This window comes from Lithobates pipiens, unplaced genomic scaffold (genome assembly GCF_037356315.1).
Source record: "Lithobates pipiens isolate NorthernLeopardFrog02 unplaced genomic scaffold, aLitPip1_a1.2 Scaffold_148, whole genome shotgun sequence".
Taxonomy (NCBI): domain Eukaryota; kingdom Metazoa; phylum Chordata; class Amphibia; order Anura; family Ranidae; genus Lithobates; species Lithobates pipiens.
Window position 1 is genome coordinate 373,578 of NW_027507737.1, and position 21,241 is coordinate 394,818.

A 21,241-nucleotide genomic window follows, 5' to 3' on the forward strand; every position below is an offset into this window, starting at 1 on the left:
CTTTGCGGTAGGGCTGTACATGCCACCACGATACTGGTCTCATCCCCAGCAAGAACTTTGATCTGGGCCAAGTCGAATGTAGCCACAGGTTCATTGTAGTAAGCCGCATTTAGGATCATTCTCCTTGGTCTGGCGTAGTCATGTGCCGTCTGGTCTTGGAGAGATACTTCCAGGGCTGTTTGGAAGGATTGGTCAGCATCGGCACTTTGGTGCTGCATGAGTGACATTGCCAATACTCTCTGAAGCTCTTCATCCTCTTCCTCCTCCTGTGCACCAGGCCCTTGACTATCCATCGATCTCTGGATGGCCAGGAGTAGCTGAGCTTCTTCATCAGTTCCTGCTCTGTGTACTCCCTGCGGGGCATTGATAGACTTGGTCCATTTCTTCATCCCTCATCTCGGAGGTGCTTGAGTCATTCTCCCTCAAGGAACTGTCTGTATACAAGTCTTCCTCCGACCCACGTTTATGGATGTTTTGACCAATAGTTGTTGAGCTTTCACTGGATGGGGTGTCAATGGGATTCTCATCGCTCTTCAAAAGGGTGGCAAACCTCTTTATTCCTTCTGCGGGAGAAAAATCAGAAGAAAAGCCCTTAGGGTATATTTCCAGGCAGAAATGTAAGGCTTGCTTGGTCCATGGGAAGTGTATAGGGGTCAGAACTAAAGGAGTTCAATCGCTAAGCCACCATTGACCTGGGCCTGCAGGAAAGATTCATATTAAACCAGCTGCCCAAAATCTTTTCACCAATCATTTCTGCCACAACCAGAGAGGCCCAGACTGCCAGTCCAGGCCTGGATACATAACTGCTCCTTTCCTCCAATAGCTAGGAACACCCAACAGTTCAACTCTCCACTCTAGAAAAAGGGGCAGGACATCCCTAGAATAGGACGGCCTTTAGTTCAGTAGACTCCACCTACAGTATGGCAGCAGCAGGGGTAATAATATGAATAAGGGGCCATAGGCTGTGCTATGGGGGCAGATTTTAGTACATTTCCCTTCCTAGAAAATACCTCCACTGCTTCCCTCCCATTCCTTGTATAACACCGGGAGACAAATGAGGATTATTACCCATGTCGGCTTGAAACAGCGGAATATGTGACACATTATCCATGACCATCGATTGGACAGAAGACGTTGTGGCAGCGGCTGTGCCATGGACAAAACTCAGGGATCGATTTGCTGCGAGACACAAGAAGAGGACACAGTGGTCAAAAAACAGAATCTCTCCAACAGCAAAACGAATCCCCCGACTACAGAGGACGAACCCCCAACCTCATAGGATGATCCCAATCCCCCCAACCTCATAGGACAATCCCAATTCCCCAACTACAGGAGGACAATCCCAATCCCCCTGGTCTCATAGGATAATCCCAATTCCCTGACTGCAGAAGACAATCCCCCTGGTCTCATAGGACGATCCCAATCCCCCTGGTCTCATCGGACGATTCAATCCCCCGACTACAGAGGACGATCCCAATCCCCCCATCTCATAAGACCATCCCAATTCCCCAACTACAGGAGGACAATCCCAATCCCCCTGGTCTCATAGGACGATCCCAATCCCCTTGGTCTCATAGGACGATCCCAATCCCCCTGGTCTCATAGGACGATCCCAATCCCCCTGGTCTCATCGGACGATATCCAATCCCCCGACTACAGAGGACGATCCCAATCCCCCCATCTCATAGGACCATCCCAATTCCCCAACTACAGGCGGACAATCCCAATCCCCCTGGTCTCATAGGACGATCCCAATCCCCCTGGTCTCATAGGACGATCCCAATCCCCTGGTCTCATAGGACGATCCAATCCCCCTGGTCTCATAGGACGATCCCAATCCCCCTGGTCTCATAGGACGATCCCAATCCCCCTGGTCTCATCGGACGATTCCAATCCCCCGACTACAGAGGACGATCCCAATCCCCCCATCTCATAGGACCATCCCAATTCCCAACTACAGGAGGACAATCCCAATCCCCCTGGTCTCATAGGACGATCCCAATCCCCTTGGTCTCATAGGACGATCCCAATCCCCCTGGTCTCATAGGACGATCCCAATCCCCCTGGTCTCATAGGGACAATCCCAATCCCCACCCCCCTGGTCTCATCTGACAATCCCAATCCCCTGGTCTCATAGGACGATCCCAATCCCCCATCTCATAGGTCAATCCCAATCCCCCCCATCTCATAGGACAATCCCAATCCCCCCCATCTCATAGGACAATCCCAATCCCCCCCATCTCATAGGACAATCCCAATCCCCCCCATCTCATAGGACAATCCCAATCCCCCCCATCTCATAGGACAATCCAATCCCCTGACCAAAGGAGGACAATCCCAATCCCGACCTCATAGGAGGAATCCAAATCCACCGACGGTAGAGGATTTTATCTGAATCTTGGTCCACAGATCTGATCAGAATGTGCAGACTGATCAGAGTCCTCCATCTATTGTGGGCAAACTGGACTTCCCCATCCACAGAACTGTTGGGAATTTCCAATCCAGAAAGCACAGCTTGAGCTCCCCTTGATCTTATTATGGGAGGACTCAGAATTCTCTGTTTCACTTTCATGATTTTAGCCGATTTGCATAATTTTCTTCTCAGCCCTAAACTAATACTGGCTATACTGAGATTTCTCTCAGGCAGCCCCATCAATGAAGGATACCTCCGGACTTAAGGGGGGGGGGGGGGGATACATGGGGACTGGGAGATGCATTGGATTGGGGGATACATCCTGACTGCGGGGATACATCTAGACCAGGGAGGATAAATCCAGACCTGGGGATATACATGAGGACTGGGGGAAATACACCAGATTGGGGGATATACATGGGGACTGGGGGAAATACATCAGATTGGGGGATATACATGGGGACTGGGGGAAATACACCAGATTGGGGGATATACATGAGGACTGGGGGAAATACACCAGATTGGGGGATATACATGAGGACTGGGGGAAATGCATCAGATTGGGGGATATACATGGGGACTGGGGGAAATACACCAGATTGGGGATATACATGGGGACTGGGGGAAATACACCAGATTGGGGGATATACATGGGGATTGGGGGAAATACACAGATTGGGGGATATACATGGGGACTGGGGGAAATACACCAGATTGGGGGATATACATGGGGACTGGGGGAAATACATCAGATTGGGGGATATACATGGGGACTGGGGAAATACACCAGATTGGGGGATATACATGGGGACTGGGGAAATACACCAGATTGGGGGATATACATGGGGACTGGGGGAAATACACCAGATTGGGGGATATACATGGGGACTGGGGAAATACACCAGATTGGGGGATATACATGGGGACTGGGGGAAATACACCAGATTGGGGGATATACATGAGGACTGGGGGAAATACACCAGATTGGGGGATATACATGGGGACTGGGGGAAATACACCAGATTGGGGGAAATCAGGAGTGGGAGATGCATTGGATTGGGGGATACATCCAGACCTGGGGGGGGGGGGGGGGGGGGGGGATACAGACTTGTGGGAGGTTACATTGGGACTGGGAGATACATGGATTGGGTGCAGTCAAAGTTTGGGGTGAAAGTGTTCCAGCTAGGGGGGTGAAGACAGAGCCACACACAGCTCGATTGAGGTGAATTCTGAACCGTAATACTGGGAGCCGGGGGTCATCACCATCCATCCAATACTTCCACAGTGACATAGAATGAACTTGCAGATCAGGTCACAGACTCCAGAGACTGCCAGGAGGTAAGTGCTTCTCCTAAGAGGCAGCCCCTGTCCACCATCATCTACAGAAAAAGACAAGCCGGAGAACCCCTTTAATGTTAGCAGAGAGGACTCACCTCAGAATCTACAACCCTCCCGGAAATCTGCGGGGTGCTGATGATACAATTGTACTGCTTCTCTGTGTCACGCAGGATGCGTTTCCCTTCACTCCCACCAGAAAATGCGTCACCCAGGGGTACTCCAGTATAATGGTGTGAGAGGAGAGCGAAGACACGACATGCTGCAGCAGTTCCACTGCCGTCCTACATGAGAAGGTGTCACCCACCACCTGAAAGATGTAGAAAGATCACATTGTATTATTACACCAAGAACTTTACCCAAACTCACCCACAATGGAACCCAACCAGAAACATGGCCACTAAAGACAGTAATGAAGCATTGGGATCATTAAAGGGTTTACTAAAGCTTTGCTGTATCCCTTCTATACGATTTCTATAAGCTCATCGATGACGTCTGAAGGTCTCATCTCAATCCCTGGGAACAAGTTACAGTATGTGACAAAAGTAAGTACACCCCTCAGTGACATTTCTTCTCTCTTTTCATGTGACAACACTGAAGAAATGACACTTGTCTACAATGTAAAGTAGTGAGTGTACAGCTTGTATAACAGTGTAAATTTCCTGTCCCCTCAAAATAACTCAACACACAGCCATTAATGTCTAAACCGCTGGCAACAAAAGTCAGTACACCCCTAAGTGAAAATTTCCAAATTGGGCCCAAAGTGTCAATATTTTGTGTGGCCGCCATTATTTTCCAGCACTGCCTTCACCCTCTTGGGCATGGAGGTCACCAGAGCTTCACAGGTCACCACTGGAGTCCTCTTCCCCTCCCCCATGATGACATCACAGAGCTGGTGGAGGTTGGAGACCTTCCCCTCCTCCACCTTCCCTCTGAGGATGTCCCACAGATGATCAATAGGGTTTAGGTCTGGAGACATGCTTGGCCAGTCCATCACCTTCACCCTCAGCTTCTTTAGCAAGGCAGTGGTGGTGTTGGAGGTGTGTTTGGGGTGGTTATCATGTTGGAATACTGCCCTGCGGTCCAGTCTCTGAAGGGAGGGGGTCATGCTCTGCTTCAGTATGTCACAGTACATGTTGGCATTCATGGTCCCCTCAATGATCTGTAGCCCCCCAGTGCCGGCAGCACTCATGCAGCCCCAGACCATGACACCCCCACCACCATGCCTGACTGTAGACAAGACACACTTGTCTTTGTCCTCCTCACCTGGTTGCCCCCACACACGCTTGTCACCATCTGACACCAAATACCTTTATCTTGGTCTCATCAGACCACAGGACATGGTTCCAGTAATCCATCTCCTTAGTCTGCTTGTCTTCAGCAAACTGTTTGTGGTCTTTCTTGTGCATCATCTTTAGAAGAGGCTTCCTTCTGGGATGACAGCCATGCAGACCAATTTGATGCAGTGTGTGGAGTATGGTCTGAGCACTGCCAGGCTGACCCCCCCCCCCCCCACCTGTCCTGTTATACCGCTGTATGGTCTTGGCCACCGTGCTGCAGATCAGTTTCAGGGTCTTGGCAATCTTCTTATAGCCTAGGTCATCTTTATGTAGAGCAACAATTCTTATCTTCAGATCCTCAGAGAGTTCTTTGCCACGAGGTGCCATGTTGTACTTCCAGTGACCAGTATGAGAGAGTGAGAGCGGTAACACCAAATTTAACACACCTGCTTCCCATTCACACCTGAGACCTTGTAACATTAACGAGTCACATGACACGGGGAGGGAAAATGGCTAATTGGGCCCAATCTGGAGATTTTCACTTTGGGGGTGTACTGACTTTTGTTGCCAGCGGTTTAGACATTAATGGCTGTGTGTTGAGTTATTTTGAGGGGACAGGAAATTTACACTGTTATACAAGCTGTACACTCACTACTTTACATTGTAGACAAGTGTCATTTCTTCAGTGTTGTCACATGAAAAGAGAGAAGAAAAGATTTACACACGTGACTGAGGGGTGTACTTACTTTAGTCAGATACTGTATATGTAATGATATCAACAGCAGAGATTTAGGCCATTTCTCTGTGAAGAAGCGGGCTTTTGTCCTGCGTAAAATGATGGAATGTTATGCGAGATCCCCTCTGTGATCAGATGGGACCCCATACAATTATATATATATATATAAAATCATCATCTGCCATTGTACTGGGTTTGAAAACAATACCGTGATGTCTGATACAAATCTTAATTTTTAAGGTTTTATAAAATAAAATGATTATTTTTTATCTTTAATTTGTTGTGGTAAAATTCTAGTAGGTCTTCTTGGTGGGGAATTGCCTAATTTTCAGGGTCTTGCAATTCAGGATCTATTGAGATCTCCTTCCCATCGTCTCCAATTATGGTCCATCAGTAACGCCTCTTCTTTAATGTGGCCCCTTGTGGAGGACAAAGCTCCGCTCCTCCCATAGTAATGTAGAAATAGATTTTGTTCTGTGAAAGGAGGAATTTGTTTCTCCAATAAGGAGAAAGGGTTTTGTTGAAGAGGTGAAGCTCACCACCTTCCTCATGGGCAGTCTTTGGAGGAACTCCTCTCGGTTATGGGATTGCTCAGTGGAGTTTCCAATGTCCTAGGTGGGCATGGGTTGAGGGCCAGTATTCTCTGGGGGATTCCAGATACTTCTGGAGAAGGACATCTAGAGATCATCAACTTGAGTCTGGTACCCATGTGCCCCGGGCTCCGGGTATGTGGACCCTTGGTGTGACCTACATTCATTCTTCCCACCGACCGTCACATGAATGTATCATGAGTTGTAGGTTTCAATTTTTAGCAGAGGGTTCCCCGAGACCGGAGAACTATTCCAAGGGTTCCTCTGTGTTGAAAAGGTTGGGAAAGGCGGCTCTAGCTGGTCAGAGGAACTACCAGTGACAGATCCCGGTGTTCTGCGCCTCTCGTCTCCGAGGAATCTGTGCTGGTCAGGGAATGATGGAAGGTGGTGGGGCCCTACAGAGAAGATTGGTTGTCAGGAGAAGCAGCGAGACCAGTGGAGGCCATTTCATGACTGTGGGGGATGGGAGTGCAGAATGTGGGGGGTGTCAGTCTTGAGGAGTGGGCGGTCCCAGGCAGGCTGTATTTGCATAGGTAACGCCCACCCGTGATTCTGAGCCTCCATGATGTGCAGGTTGGTGGCACAGATATGCTCCTTCTTCGTAGAAGTCTCCCACTCTCTAGGCTTGGGACCTTCATGCCTCTACAGACAGAAGACTCATCTATGGAATACGGAAATACGGAGGGTGGCGTTTTGCTGGGGGGGGGGGGGGGGAGGAGGTTGCACCACAGCAGTGTGGGAGTTTCTTAATGAATCATATGAGATGTATGGAGCACCTGATGGGGAACGACCCTGACCTCCCATCAGTCCCTCCCTCTTCCTTGGTTGTCCATCCAACCTCTTCGTTATTCTGGTTGTAGTGGTGGAAAGAAGCTCAGGAGAATTTAAAGCTGTAGTTTAATTTGGTTATAATTTACCTTCCCTGGTTCCTCCCCCCCCCCCCCCCCATCAACATGATAGTGACCTCATCACTGGGTCTCTGTGCTTCTCTATGACTGGTGGGAGGGGCCAGCAGGGTGCTATACATCACAGCACCCCACCTCAGTACTCCTCCTTAGTCCTGATGCAAGCAATGGGAGGAGTTATAACAAAGTCAAAATGTCTTGAAGGGTGGGTGTCAGTCTGGAGAAGTGGGCGGTCCCAGACAGGCTTTATTTGCATAGGCAACGCCCACATGTGATGCCAAGCCTCCATGACTGAAACAAGTGAAATCCAATGAATGAAGGGGTGGGCCAGGGACAGTCAGACTGGAGAGGAAAATGCTAGATGCTGCTGGACGTCCTCCAGCCAGCAAATGGGGCGGGGCTCTATCTGACTTGCTGCGGCTTCTAATACACATTGTAAGAAGCTCACAGTGTGCAGTGCGAGAGGAAGGAGAGGAGCTGCAACAATTGTGCAAGACTGAAGGGGAGGGTTGAGGGAAGTGGTAGGTCGCACTATTTGTAGGTTATGGCCGTAGGTAGTTCCCTTTGTACACTATGGCCGTAGGTCGCTCTATTTGCAAGTTATGGTGGTAGGTCGCTCTGTTTGCAGGTTATGGTGGTAGGTCGCTCTGTTTACAGGTTATGGTGGTAGGTCGCTCTATTTGCAGGTTATGGTGGTAGGTCTCTCTATTTGCAGGTTATGGTGGTAGGTCTCTCTATTTGCAGGTTATGGTGGTAGGTCGCTCTCTTTGCAGGTTATGGTGGTAGGTCGCTCTCTTTGCAGGTTATGGTGGTAGGTCGCTCTCTTTGCAGGTTATGGTGGTAGGTCGCTCTCTTTGCAGGTTATGGTGGTAGGTCGCTCTCTTTGCAGGTTATGGTGGTAGGTCGCTCTATTTGCAGGTTATGGTGGTAGGTCTCTCTATTTGCAGGTTATGGCGGTAGGTCGCTCTATTTGCAAGTTATGGTGGCAGGTCGCTTTATTAGTACATTCTATATGCAGAGATTAAATATTCTTGGGGGGGCACGTTGCTGGTTGTGTAGCTCTTTCATGGAATGTGTCTTGTAGAGTTCCATCCACATACCAGCTACCTCTGGGGGTCCAAGCTCGGACCCCTTCATCACCACAACCTTCTAAAGGAGGACTGAATACCCCCAGGAATGTCATCAGGATCTATGAGGGTTAGATGGGGGAGTGGCATGGAGCTCCTCAAACTTGTCCTTAGCCCTGGGGAGCAAAGACTTATGGATGAGAAGAGCTCAGTGGAAGATGGGCATTTAGCCCTTTTCCATGGGTTTGAATGCAGAAAACTTGCTGTGTTGCTGAGACCTGAAGACCTTGGGGTTAGGATTAGGTCGGACCCAGGGTTAGGGTTAGGTCGGACCCAGGGTTATGTTAGACCTAGGGTTATGTTAGGGTTAGGTCGGAACCCAGGGTTAGGTCAGACCCAGGGTTAGGTCAGACCCAGGGTTATGTTAGGGTTAGGTCAGACCTAGGGTTAGGTCAGACCTAGGGTTAGGTTAGACCTAGGGTTAGGTCAGACCTAGGGTTAGGTTAGGGTTAGGTTAGACCTAGGGTTAGGTTAGACCTAGGGTTATGTTAGGGTTAGGTTAGACCTAGGGTTAGGTTAGACCTAGGGTTAGGGTTAGGTTAGACCTAGGGTTAGGGTTAGGTTAGACCTAGGGTTAGGGTTAGGTTAGACCTAGGCCTAGGGTTAGGTTAGGCCTAGGGTTAGGTTAGGCCTAGGGTTAGGTTAGGTTAGGTTAGACCTAGGGTTAGGTTAGGTTAGACCTAGGGTTAGGTTAGACCTAGGGTTAGGTTAGACCTAGGGTTAGGTTAGACCTAGGGTTAGGTTAGACCTAGGGTTAGGTTAGACCTAGGGTTAGGGTTAGGGTTAGGTTAGACCTAGGGTTAGGTTAGGTTAGACCTAGGGTTAGGTTAGGTTAGACCTAGGGTTAGGTTAGGTTAGACCTAGGGTTAGGTTAGGTTAGACCTAGGGTTAGGTTAGGTTAGACCTAGGGTTAGGTTAGGTTAGACCTAGGGTTAGGTTAGGTTAGACCTAGGGTTAGGTTAGACCTAGGGTTAGGTTAGACCTAGGGTTAGGTTAGACCTAGGGTTAGGGTTAGGTTAGACCTAGGGTTAGGGTTAGGTTAGACCTAGGGTTAGGTTAGACCTAGGGTTATGTTAGGGTTAGGTTAGACCTAGGGTTAGGGTTAGGTTAGACCTAGGGTTAGGTTAGGGTTAGGTTAGACCTAGGGTTAGGTTAGACCTAGGGTTAGGTTAGACCTAGGGTTAGGTTAGACCTAGGGTTAGGGTTAGGTTGGACCTGGACATCAGGGTAATCTGGCAAGAGTAACGCTCACCTTGAAGCCAAACCTGTAATCCTCTTCCAATGGGAAGATGGTCACGGCGTCCATTCCAGCCAGAAGTTCATGGTTATATCTCTGCATGAAGGAAAGCTCAGCTGCTTCCATGACAACTTCAGCCTCATATACATCAGACTCAAATCTCACTTCATCCATCAAAGACATGGAGGTACTTGGAGGACCAGGAAGAGCGTTGTGGCCTTGGTCTGTGTCTGGGGAGAGGAGTGTCCTTGGGGTGTCATCATAACTTGCCTGGGAATCGGGCCCTACTTGTGGAATCTCTGGGACCTCATGATGTGGAACGTCCCGAGTCTCCTTCACTACATCACATTCCATGTCATCCAAGGGCTCATCTTTTCCTGGAATACTCGGCTCCCCTATGTCCTCATCTGGGGCTCCAATGACTTGGCCGCCACTCTGCATGTTCACAGTTTCCAGAGTCTTCGTAGGCTCTTCCTCCATTTCTTTGTCTTGGGTGAGGTCAGGCCCTGGACTTCCCAACAGCTCAGGATAATATCTGGAGACGGAGAGCTGACAGTTCTGTAGGGTGTGTTGTCTGCCGAGGACCTGATCCACCACTAAAACAGAGCAATAAAGAGGTTAGAGGTGATCCTTCACTCCTTGTCTACATAACATGACGGTGTGAGGTGTCATCTGCGCCACCACCGGATCTGAAAGAACACAAGACTTCATATCATTTGCCTATTGCTGACCCCCAACCAGGGCCGCTGATAGAAATCATGGGGCCCCGTACAGCTTACCTGACGGGGCCCCCTTCAGCTCCACCCTGCCCGTGGCCCCTCCCCAGACCCCACCTTGAAACAAAGTGCAGGTTTGTCTACAAGTGATAGGCATGGGTGACACTGTCTGCAGCACATTACGGCATTGACGGCACAGGTGGCACTGTCTCTGCAGGCAGCACATACGTTATGGGCCATAATGCATGTGCTACCGGCAGACAGTGCCGCCAATGCTGTAACGTGCTGCAAACAGTGCCAGGCGTGACACTAATGGCATAACGCATGTACTACTTGCTGACAGCGCCACCCATGCCATATTGTGCTGCAGACAGTGCCACCCATGCCGCCAATGGCATAATGCCCTTGGCAGCATGGGTGGCACTGTCTCTGCAGGCATCACATGCGTTATGACATTAGCGTCATGGGTGGCACTGTCTGCAGCACAATAAGGCATTGGCGGCATGGGTGGCACTGTCTGCAGGCAGCACATGTCTTATGGGCCATAATGCATGTGCTACCTGCAGACAGTGCCACCCATGAAGAGACATTCTTTCGCACCCGAAATAGAGGAAATAGTCCCTCCCCTGCCTCCACCTAGTCTGTGGATAGCTATCTGCACCAAAAAAAAAACAAAACGTAAAAATAACCGGGGGGTGGTGGGGGCTATTTGGTTGGTAGTTGATTCAGACGGACTCTGATCGGCCATGGCTGGAGGATTTTTTTTATATTAATTATTTATCTGCTCAGCTTGCCTGGGCCCCCTGCTGGCCGGGCCCGGTACAACAGGGCCAGTTGTAATGGCCTATCAGCGGCCCTGCCCCCAACTATAGCCAATTGCCTCCCGCCACACCCACAGCCAATCCGCTTCCTCCGCGCTGCTCCTATGGCTGATCTCCTGCATTCTCAGCAGCCTGTCCTAATAGTAAGGCCAGATACCTTCTGCTGTATCCCTTCCGTGGGCGGTCATGTGATCAGTGCAGGGTGCAGCCCCCTTAATCCATGGCCCCACTCCCTAATCTACATGCAGGGCATCGGACGCATGGATTCCAATGGGGGTTTTTTGTTATTTGTTTTTTGTAGAAGCCTGAGGCTCGAATTAGCTTTAAAAGGTTTGCTCCGGGCACAGTGCCCACCAAGTTGTGTGACATTAGCAAATATTCACAACTGTCTTCCCGTTTCTCCTCCCGGCCAATCAGGAAGCGGGTCCTGAGACCCCATATGACTCACGGCCAAAGACCGAATTGAACGGGAGGAGAAGCGACTGCTGAAAACTCAGGAGACGCAGGGGGAAGCTGCTGAAGCCGCAACCTGGATGAGGCAAGTGCGGGGCTGGCGGTGTACCCCTGGTGGCCAATCGATGGAGCGAGCCACGAAGGGGGAGGGGGGCGGAACACCCCCCCCCCAAGAAAGTTGAGCACCAGCTGCCGCTGCATTTGATGTACCCCTCATTTCCCTCCAAACTCCCCCCATGGCCATGACTCCTGTATCACTCATGGCCATTAATCCTCTCCTGCATCCCTTCTATTAAACTCATCTGTGCCCCTCCCAATCACCTTCTCCTATCCCCCACCCATGGCCACTTATGGTCCACTTATCTACCCTTGCCACAGCCAAACATCTACTCCGGTACCCCTCCCATTACCAATCATATTCTCCTGCACTCCCTCTGTGACCAAATATCGGTCCCTGTACCGCTCCCATGACCAATCACCTCCTCCCATACCCCTCCTATGGTTGGTAATCTTTTCCTGTACCCTTCCCATGACCAATCACCTCCTCCCATACCCCTCCTATGATTGGTAATCTTTTCCTGTAGCCCTCCCATGACCAATCACCTCCTCCCACACCCCTCCTATGGTTGGTAATCTTTTCCTGTACCCTTCCCATGACCAATCACCTCCTCCCATACCCCTCCTATGGTTGGTAATCTTTTCCTGTACCCTTCCCATGACCAATCACCTCCTCCCATACCCCTCCTATGATTGGTAATCTTTTCCTGTAGCCCTCCCATGACCAATCACCTCCTCCCACACCCCTCCTATGGTTGGTAATCTTTTCCTGTAGCCCTCCCATGACCAATCACCTCCTCCCACACCCCTCCTATGGTTGGTAATCTTTTCCTGTACCCTTCCCATGACCAATCACCTCCTCCCACACCCCTCCTATGGTTGGTAATCTTTTCCTATACCCCTCCCATGACCAATCACCTCCTCCCATACCCCTCCTATGATTGGTAATCTTTTCCTATACCCCCCCCCCCCCCTGACCAATCATCTCCTCCCATATCCCTCCTATGGTTGGTAATCTTTTCCTGTAGCCCTCCCATGACCAATCATCTCCTCCCATATCCCTCCTATGGTTGGTAATCTTTTCCTGTAGCCCTCCCATGACCAATCATCTCCTCCCATATCCCTCCTATGGTTGGTAATCTTTTCCTGTAGCCCTCCCATGACCAATCATCTCCTCCCAAACCCCTCCTATGGTTGGTAATCTTTTCCTGTAGCCCTCCCATGACCAATCATCTCCTCCCAAACCCCTCCTATGGTTGGTAATCTTTTCCTGTAGCCCTCCCATGACCAATCATCTCCTCCCAAACCCCTCCTATGGTTGGTAATCTTTTCCTGTAGCCCTCCCATGACCAATCATCTCCTCCCAAACCCCTCCTATGGTTGGTAATCTTTTCCTGTAGCCCTCCCATGACCAATCATCTCCTCCCAAACCCCTCCTATGGTTGGTAATCTTTTCCTGTAGCCCTCCCATGACCAATCATCTCCTCCCAAACCCCTCCTATGGTTGGTAATCTTTTCCTGTAGCCCTCCCATGACCAATCATCTCCTCCCAAACCCCTCCTATGGTTGGTAATCTTTTCCTGTAGCCCTCCCATGACCAATCATCTCCTCCCAAACCCCTCCTATGGTTGGTAATCTTTTCCTGTAGCCCTCCCATGACCAATCATCTCCTCCCAAACCCCTCCTATGGTTGGTAATCTTTTCCTGTAGCCCTCCCATGACCAATCATCTCCTCCCAAACCCCTCCTATGGTTGGTAATCTTTTCCTGTAGCCCTCCCATGACCAATCATCTCCTCCCACACCCCTCCTATGGTTGGTAATCTTTTCCTGTATGCCTCCTTTGACCATTCATCTCCTCTGGTACCCATACTATGCCCAATCATCTTCTCCTGTATCCCTCCTATGACTGATCATATCCCCCACTGTATTCCTCCACTCACCAATAATCTCCTTCTGTATTCCTCCTAGAACCAGTCTCCTCCTCCGGTATCTCTGCTTTGGCCAATCATCAACTCCAGAACCACTTCTATGGCCAAAGATCTTTCTGTATCCTGCCTTTCACCAATCATCTCCTCCTACATGCCTCCACTCACCAATAGTCTACGTCCACAGCCTTAATCATCTCCTCTGGTATCCCCCCGGTGACCAGTCCCCTCCTCCCATCCCCCTCCTCTATGTTCCCATCACAGCTGGGTCCGTTCTCTAGATGAGATTTTCCATCTTCATCCATCCTGCAGCTTCCTGGCTCAGAACGTCAATGATGGACAAGTTCTATGTTTGTAGGACCACCCATTGTATCTGTATACCGAGTGGGTGGAGCTTCATTATCTCTCCTTTGTAGGATTGGCTGCTGGCAGATGTGTATACATGAACCCCTTCTCAATTACACAGAAGACTGCCGATCCCCCCCTATCCATGCGTTCCGGAGAACTAGAGAGTCTATAAAGAATTATCACATCAGATCTGTAGGAAAAACGAATGTTCTTTGCGGCATTTTCTAATCATATACAGTTGTGCCCTTTCCGATTTGTTTTGCACATCTCTCACACTTGAATGTCTCCTCAAACAAATATTATTACACAAAGATAATTGCAGGAAATACAAAATTAAGTTTGTAAATGATGATTTCCTTTATTAAGGCAGAAAAGCCGTCCACACCTGCCTGGCTTTATGTGAAAAAGTTAGTGCACCCTAAACCCAACAACTAGTTGTGCCCCCCTTGGCACCGATAACTGGCAGCGAGTCTCTCACATCGCTGTGGAGGATTTTGGCAGACTCTTTGCAGAATTGTTTTCATTCGACCACATTGGAGGGATTTCCAGCATGCAGGTGCGTTTCGGATCATTGTCCTGCTGCATAACACGAGTGCACTTGAGCTGGAGGTCAGGAACTGACGGCCGGACTTTCTCCTTTAGGATTTTCTGGTAGAGCTCAGAATTCCTGGTTCCATCAATGATGGTAAGTCGTCCAGACCATCCCCCGACCACCACCATGTCTGACTGTTGGGATGAGGTTATGAAATGGTGAATCGGGACGCCCACCTTCCAAAAACTTCAACTTTTGTCTCATCAGTCCATAGAATATTCCCCTAAAAGTCCCGGGGATAATGAAGACGTTTTTTAGTAAATATGAGATGAGCCTTTGTGTTGTTGGTCGGCGGTGGCTTTGGCCTTGGAAGTCTCCCATGGGCGCCATGTTTGCCGGTCTCTTTCTTATTGGTGAATCATGAACGCGGCTCTTCTGAGGGAGGGGAAGTCAGCGGGTCTTTAGACGTTCCGGGTTCTTCTATCACCTCCTGGATGAGTCCTCCTTGTGCTCTTTTGTAGGTCGGCCACTCCTGGGAAGGGTCACCACTCTTTCATGTTATCTCCATTTGTGGATAACGGTTCTCTCCCCCCCCCGGGGATCACTGGACTTAGCCTTAGAAATCCTGAGACCAATCCATGTACATGACTTGCTTTCTAACCTGTTCTTGAATTTTGTTACATTGTGACATGATGTGCGGCATTTTGTGATCTGCTAGTGTGCATCACTTTGTCAGACGGCTTCTATTTATGTGATTTCTTGATTCAATAGGTCTGGCAGTAATCAGGTCTGGGTGTGGCAAGTGAAATTTAACTCGGCTTTCCAAAAAATTGTTGTTGATCAGAGTTCATTCATGATTCAGCATGGGAGGGGACACTTACTTTTTCACATAAGGCCAGGCAGGTTTGAACATCTTTTTTTCCCTTAATAAATCAAATAAGAATTTAAAAATTGCACATTGGATTTTCTCGGTTATCTTTGTGTAATATTAACATTTGTTTGATGATCTGAATCATTGAAGTGTGAGAAATATGCAAAAAAAATAAAAATAAAAAAATCAGGAAGGGGGCAAATACTTTTTCACACAACTGTATTATGGGCAGTAGTAGAATGCCCCTAAGTACCTATCTCCAGCCCATCAGAGTACCCGAGTACCTGTCACAGCCCATCAGAGTACCCGAGTACCTGTCACCAGCCCATCAGAGTACCCGAGTACCTGTCACCAGCCCATCAGAGTACCCGAGTACCTGTCACCAGCCCATCAGAGTACCCGAGTACCTGTCACCAGCCCATCAGAGTACCCGAGTACCTGTCACCAGCCCATCAGAGTACCCGAGTACCTGTCACCAGCCCATCAGAGTACCCGAGTACCTGTCACCAGCCCATCAGAGTACCCGAGTACCTGTCACAGTCCATCAGAGTACCCGAGTACCTGTCACCAGTCCATGCCTCATAGAATATATGTTGGGGTGTTTGCTTTCCAAAAAGGGGTCATTTTGTGGGCAATTCCATTGTCCTGGTGCTCCAGGGCCTTCAAAAGTGTGATGGGTAGTCAGGAAATTAGAGGTGTAATTTATACTCCTAGAACATCTGAAGGTGCTCCCTGCATGTTGGGCCTCTATGTGGCCAGGCTGTGTAAGACCCCTTTCACACTGGGGCGTTTTTCAGGCGTTTTTCATGCGCTTTAGCGTTAAAAAAAGCGCCTGAAAGAAGCTGCAACTGCAATCCCAATGTAAAAGCCCGAGTGCTTTCACACTGAGGCGCTGCGCTGGCAGAGCGTCAAAAAAAGTCCTGCAAGCAGCTTCTTTGCAGCGCTTTTGGAGCGGTGAATACAACTCTCCTAAAACGACCCTTCCCATTGAAATCAATGGGAAGCGCTTGTAAAACGCCCGAAAAACGCTACTGGCAGCAGCATTTTGTGGGCACTTTTAACCCTTTATTTGGCCACTAGCAGGGGTTAAAAGGGCCCCAATAACGCTCGAAAAAACGCTGGTAAAGCGCTGCTAGTTTAAGCGGGGCTTTACGAGCGTTTTTCGGGCGCTGACATTTCACATTGGGACTGCAGATGAGGCTTCTTTCAAGCGCTTTGCAGGCGCTTTTTTTAACGCTAAAGCGCTTGAAAAACGCCCCAGTGTGAAAGGGGTCTAAAAGTTTCACATGCGATATCTCCATACTCAGGAGGAGGAGCAGAATGTATTTTGGGGTATAATTGGAGGTATGCATATGCTGTGTGTGATAAGTAACTTTTTAAAACAAATTCTGTGTATTAAAAAAAAAGTGCTTTTTGTTTTTAAATTTTTGCTCTGTTTAAGATTAGATCATTATTATTTAAAAGTAAAAAACACAGTAAGGCCCCTTTCACACTAACGTCCCGTTCAGGCCCGCCTGTCAGTTTTTTAGGCGGACCTGAACGGGTGCTCCATAGAGCTCTATGGAGCGTCGGATGTCAGCGGTGACATGTCCGCTGACATCCGACCCGCTCCGATCCGAAAAAGTGTGACGGAGGAAAAAGCTATTTTTCCATCCGTCTGCGGATCGGATCGGATGACGACGGGCACTGCGGTCCGTCGTCATCCGATCTCCCATAGGGGAGAGCGGCGCTGTGACAGGTCCGTCCCTGCACAGTGTGCGGAGACAGACCTGTCATCTCCCTGCTCAGCGGAGATCGGCGGAGTGATCCCCGCTGAGCAAACGGACATCCACGGGGCGGATCAGAACTGATCCGCCCCGTGTGAAAGGACCCTTATTATTAAATACCACCAAAAGAAAGCTCCATTTGTGTGAAATAAAAATAAAAACATCCCGCGTGTACAGTGTTGTATGACCGCGTGATTGTCATTTGAAGTGTGACAGCGCTGAAATCTGAAAATTGTCCTGGGCAGGAGGGGGGTGACCGTGCCCGGTATTGAAGGCCAATGTGGCGCCTATATTTAAAAAGGGATCAAAACCTTTTAGGACCAACAAATTAGAAGAAACCGCGGAGCACGACACCAACTTCTGGCTACCACCAGCCAAATGTCCTTCCAATTTGTTGGTCCAATTGGTTTTAAGGCCGCCTGGGAGGAGGGGGTGGGGGTAACCTGATGTAAGGAATTGCGCCGATAGGGGGGTGGGGGAGGCACCTGATGTAAGGGACCATGCTGACCGGGGTAACCTGATGTAAGGTGCTATGGTGATGGGGAGCACCTTACATAAGAGTCTTCTGATGCAGAAACCTGATGTAAGGGGGCGCTATGATGAGATCAGCTGGTCAAGGGCCAGGCTCGGAGGCCAGTACCTATAATAGTGGAGAGGTTCCCATAGACACCAGCAGGAGAAATAATGCACAAGCAGGTCCCCCTGGTGGGTGACACTGGCTCACCTGAGGTTTGGGGGTCTAAGCACCAAGTATTGATCAGTTGGCACTAACCAGTAGCAAATTTAGCAGAAGTGTAAATCAGTAAACAAGCCAAGGCCGGTCTTAATTGGTGTTGGGATTGAGGAACATTCTGTCTGTAAAGGGATAGAAGCCAGAATTCAGAGTCCAAATGGTCTAAGGTTACCAGTGGTGTACCCCAATGATCACGGTCTTTAGTGGTGTACCCCAATGATCACGGTCTTTAGTGGTGTACCCCAATGATCACGGTCTTTAGTGGTGTACCCCAATGATCACGGTCTTTAGTGGTGTACCCCAAAGGTTCAGTGTTGGAACCCTTATTTTGTAAACTATTTATAAATGATATGGGGTCTGGGATTTCAGTCTTTGCAGATGACACCGAGCCATGGAGTGGAAGAACATCCTTACCGGATGGGCTCCATCCAGTTTTTAAAAAAGGATATCAGGGAACTGGAGAAAGTGCAGAGAAGGGTAACCAAACTCTGAATTTATTCACTCTTGAGAAGAGGAGACTAAGGGGGAGGGGGGATATGATCGCCATGTATAAATACATAAGGGGGATATGATCGCCATGTATAAATACATAAGGGGGATATGATCGCCATGTATAAATACATAAGGGGGATATGATCTCCATGTATAAATACATAAGGGGGATATGATCGCCATGTATAAATACATAAGGGGGATATGGTCTCCATGTATAAATACATAAGGGGGATATGATCTCCATGTATAAATACATAAGGGGGGATATGATCGCCATGTATAAATACATAAGGGGGATATGGTCTCCATGTATAAATACATAAGGGGGGGTATGATCTCCATGTATAAATACATAAGGGGGATATGATCTCCATGTATAAATACATAAGGGGGATATGATCTCCATGTATAAATACATAAGAGGGGATATGATCTCCATGTATAAATACATAAGGGGGGATATGATCGCCATGTATAAATACATAAGGGGGGATATGATCTCCATGTATAAATACATAAGGGGGATATGATCGCCATGTATAAATACATAAGGGGGATATGATCTCCATGTATAAATACATAAGGGGGATATGATCGCCATGTATAAATACATAAGGGGGATATGGTCTCCATGTATAAATACATAAGGGGGATATGATCTCCATGTATAAATACATAAGGGGGGATATGATCGCCATGTATAAATACATAAGGGGGATATGGTCTCCATGTATAAATACATAAGGGGGGGTATGATCTCCATGTATAAATACATAAGGGGGATATGATCTCCATGTATAAATACATAAGGGGGATATGATCTCCATGTATAAATACATAAGAGGGGATATGATCTCCATGTATAAATACATAAGGGGGGATATGATCGCCATGTATAAATACATAAGGGGGGATATGATCGCCATGTATAAATACATAAGGGGGATATGATCTCCATGTATAAATACATAAGAGGGGATATGATCTCCATGTATAAATACATAAGGGGGGATATGATCGCCATGTATAAATACATAAGGGGGGATATGATCGCCATGTATAAATACATAAGGGGGATATGATCTCCATGTATAAATACATAAGGGGGGATATGATCGCCATGTATAAATACATAAGGGGGGATATGATCGCCATGTATAAATACATAAGGGGGGATATGATCGCCATGTATAAATACATAAGGGGGGATATGATCGCCATGTATAAATACATAAGGGGGATATGATCTCCATGTATAAATACATAAGAGGGGATATGATCTCCATGTATAAATACATAAGGGGGGATATGATCGCCATGTATAAATACATAAGGGGGGATATGATCGCCATGTATAAATACATAAGGGGGATATGATCTCCATGTATAAATACATAAGAGGGGATATGATCTCCATGTATAAATACATAAGGGGGGATATGATCTCCATGTATAAATACATAAGGGGGGATATGATCGCCATGTATAAATACATAAGGGGGGATATGATCGCCATGTATAAATACATAAGGGGGGATATGATCGCCATGTATAAATACATAAGGGGGGATATGATCTCCATGTATAAATACATAAGAGGGGATATGATCTCCATGTATAAATACATAAGAGGGGATATGATCTCCATGTATAAATACATAAGGGGGGATATGATCGCCATGTATAAATACATAAGGTGGGATATGATCGCCATGTATAAATACATAAGGGGGATATGATCTCCATGTATAAATACATAAGGGGGGGATATGATCTCCATGTATAAATACATAAGGGGGGATATGATCTCCATGTATAAATACATAAGGGGGGATATGATCGCCTTGTATAAATACATAAGGGGGATATGATCTCCATGTATAAATACATAAGGGGGATATGATCTCCATGTATAAATACATAAGGGGGGGATATGATCGCCATGTATAAATACATAAGGGGGATATGATCGCCATGTATAAATACATAAGGGGGGGATATGATCTCCATGTATAAATACATAAGGGGGGGATATGATCACCATGTATAAATACATAAGGGGGGGTGACGTGTACTGCGTCGCACGACCGTGCAATTGTCCCCCCCGCTCTCGTGTAAAGGCGAGCGCGTTGGTCTGGTGTCATATGTAAACAGCAATTGCCCCATGCATGTGAGGTGTCACCGCGAAGGTCAGATTGAGGGCAGTAATTTTAGCAGTAGACCTCCTCCGTAAATCTAAAGTGGTAACCTGTAAAGGCTTTTAAAAATGTATGTAGTTTGTCGCCGCTGCAGTTTGTGTGCAATTTTAAAGCATGATGCGTTTGGAATCCATGTACTCGGCCTAAGATCAACTTTTTTATTTCATCAAACATTTGGGCAATATAGTGCGTTTTAGGGCATTCAAAAAACCAAAAAAAAACAGACACCCACTATTTTAATCTGTAGGGTTTTTGCTTTAAAAAAAAAAAAAATCTATAATGTTTGGGGGGTTCAAAGTAATTTTCTTGCAAAAAAAATAAATTATTTTTTCATGTAAACAAAGTGTCAGAAAGGGCTGATGTGCGACATAAGTGTCTAAATGTTGTGCATAAAATGTCAGGACAGTTCAAATCCCCCCCAAGTGACCCCATTTTGGAAAGTAGAAACCCCCCCCCCCCCAAGATATTTGCGGAGGGGTGTGGGGAGGATTTTGCAGATCTCCCTTCTTGTCACAAAGTTTTGAAATTTGAAAAATATATATATATATTTCCTTTCTTCATTTTTCATAAACAAAAGCGATCTGCAAAATCCTCCCCACACCTCTCCGCAAATAGCTGGGGGTGTCTACTTTCCAAAATGGGGTCACTTGGGGGGTTTTGTGCCATTTTGGCATTTTATGGCCTTCGAAGCTGTGATTGGTA

The 21,241-nt window shown here is 47.8% G+C and overlaps 1 protein-coding gene across 1 annotated transcript in view; it reads right to left on the reverse strand.

The window, feature by feature from the left end:
- LOC143981402 (protein mono-ADP-ribosyltransferase PARP10-like) overlaps positions 1–21,241 on the reverse strand; it is a 29,499-nt gene that overhangs the window by 295 nt on the left and 7,963 nt on the right. Inside the window, 8 exon segments of the mRNA XM_077479232.1 lie at positions 7–334; positions 337–366; positions 369–563; positions 1,069–1,179; positions 2,752–2,779; positions 3,847–3,938; positions 3,941–4,058; positions 9,639–10,219. Of these exon segments, the coding sequence (XP_077335358.1) occupies positions 7–334; positions 337–366; positions 369–563; positions 1,069–1,179; positions 2,752–2,779; positions 3,847–3,938; positions 3,941–4,058; positions 9,639–10,219 (1,483 nt within the window).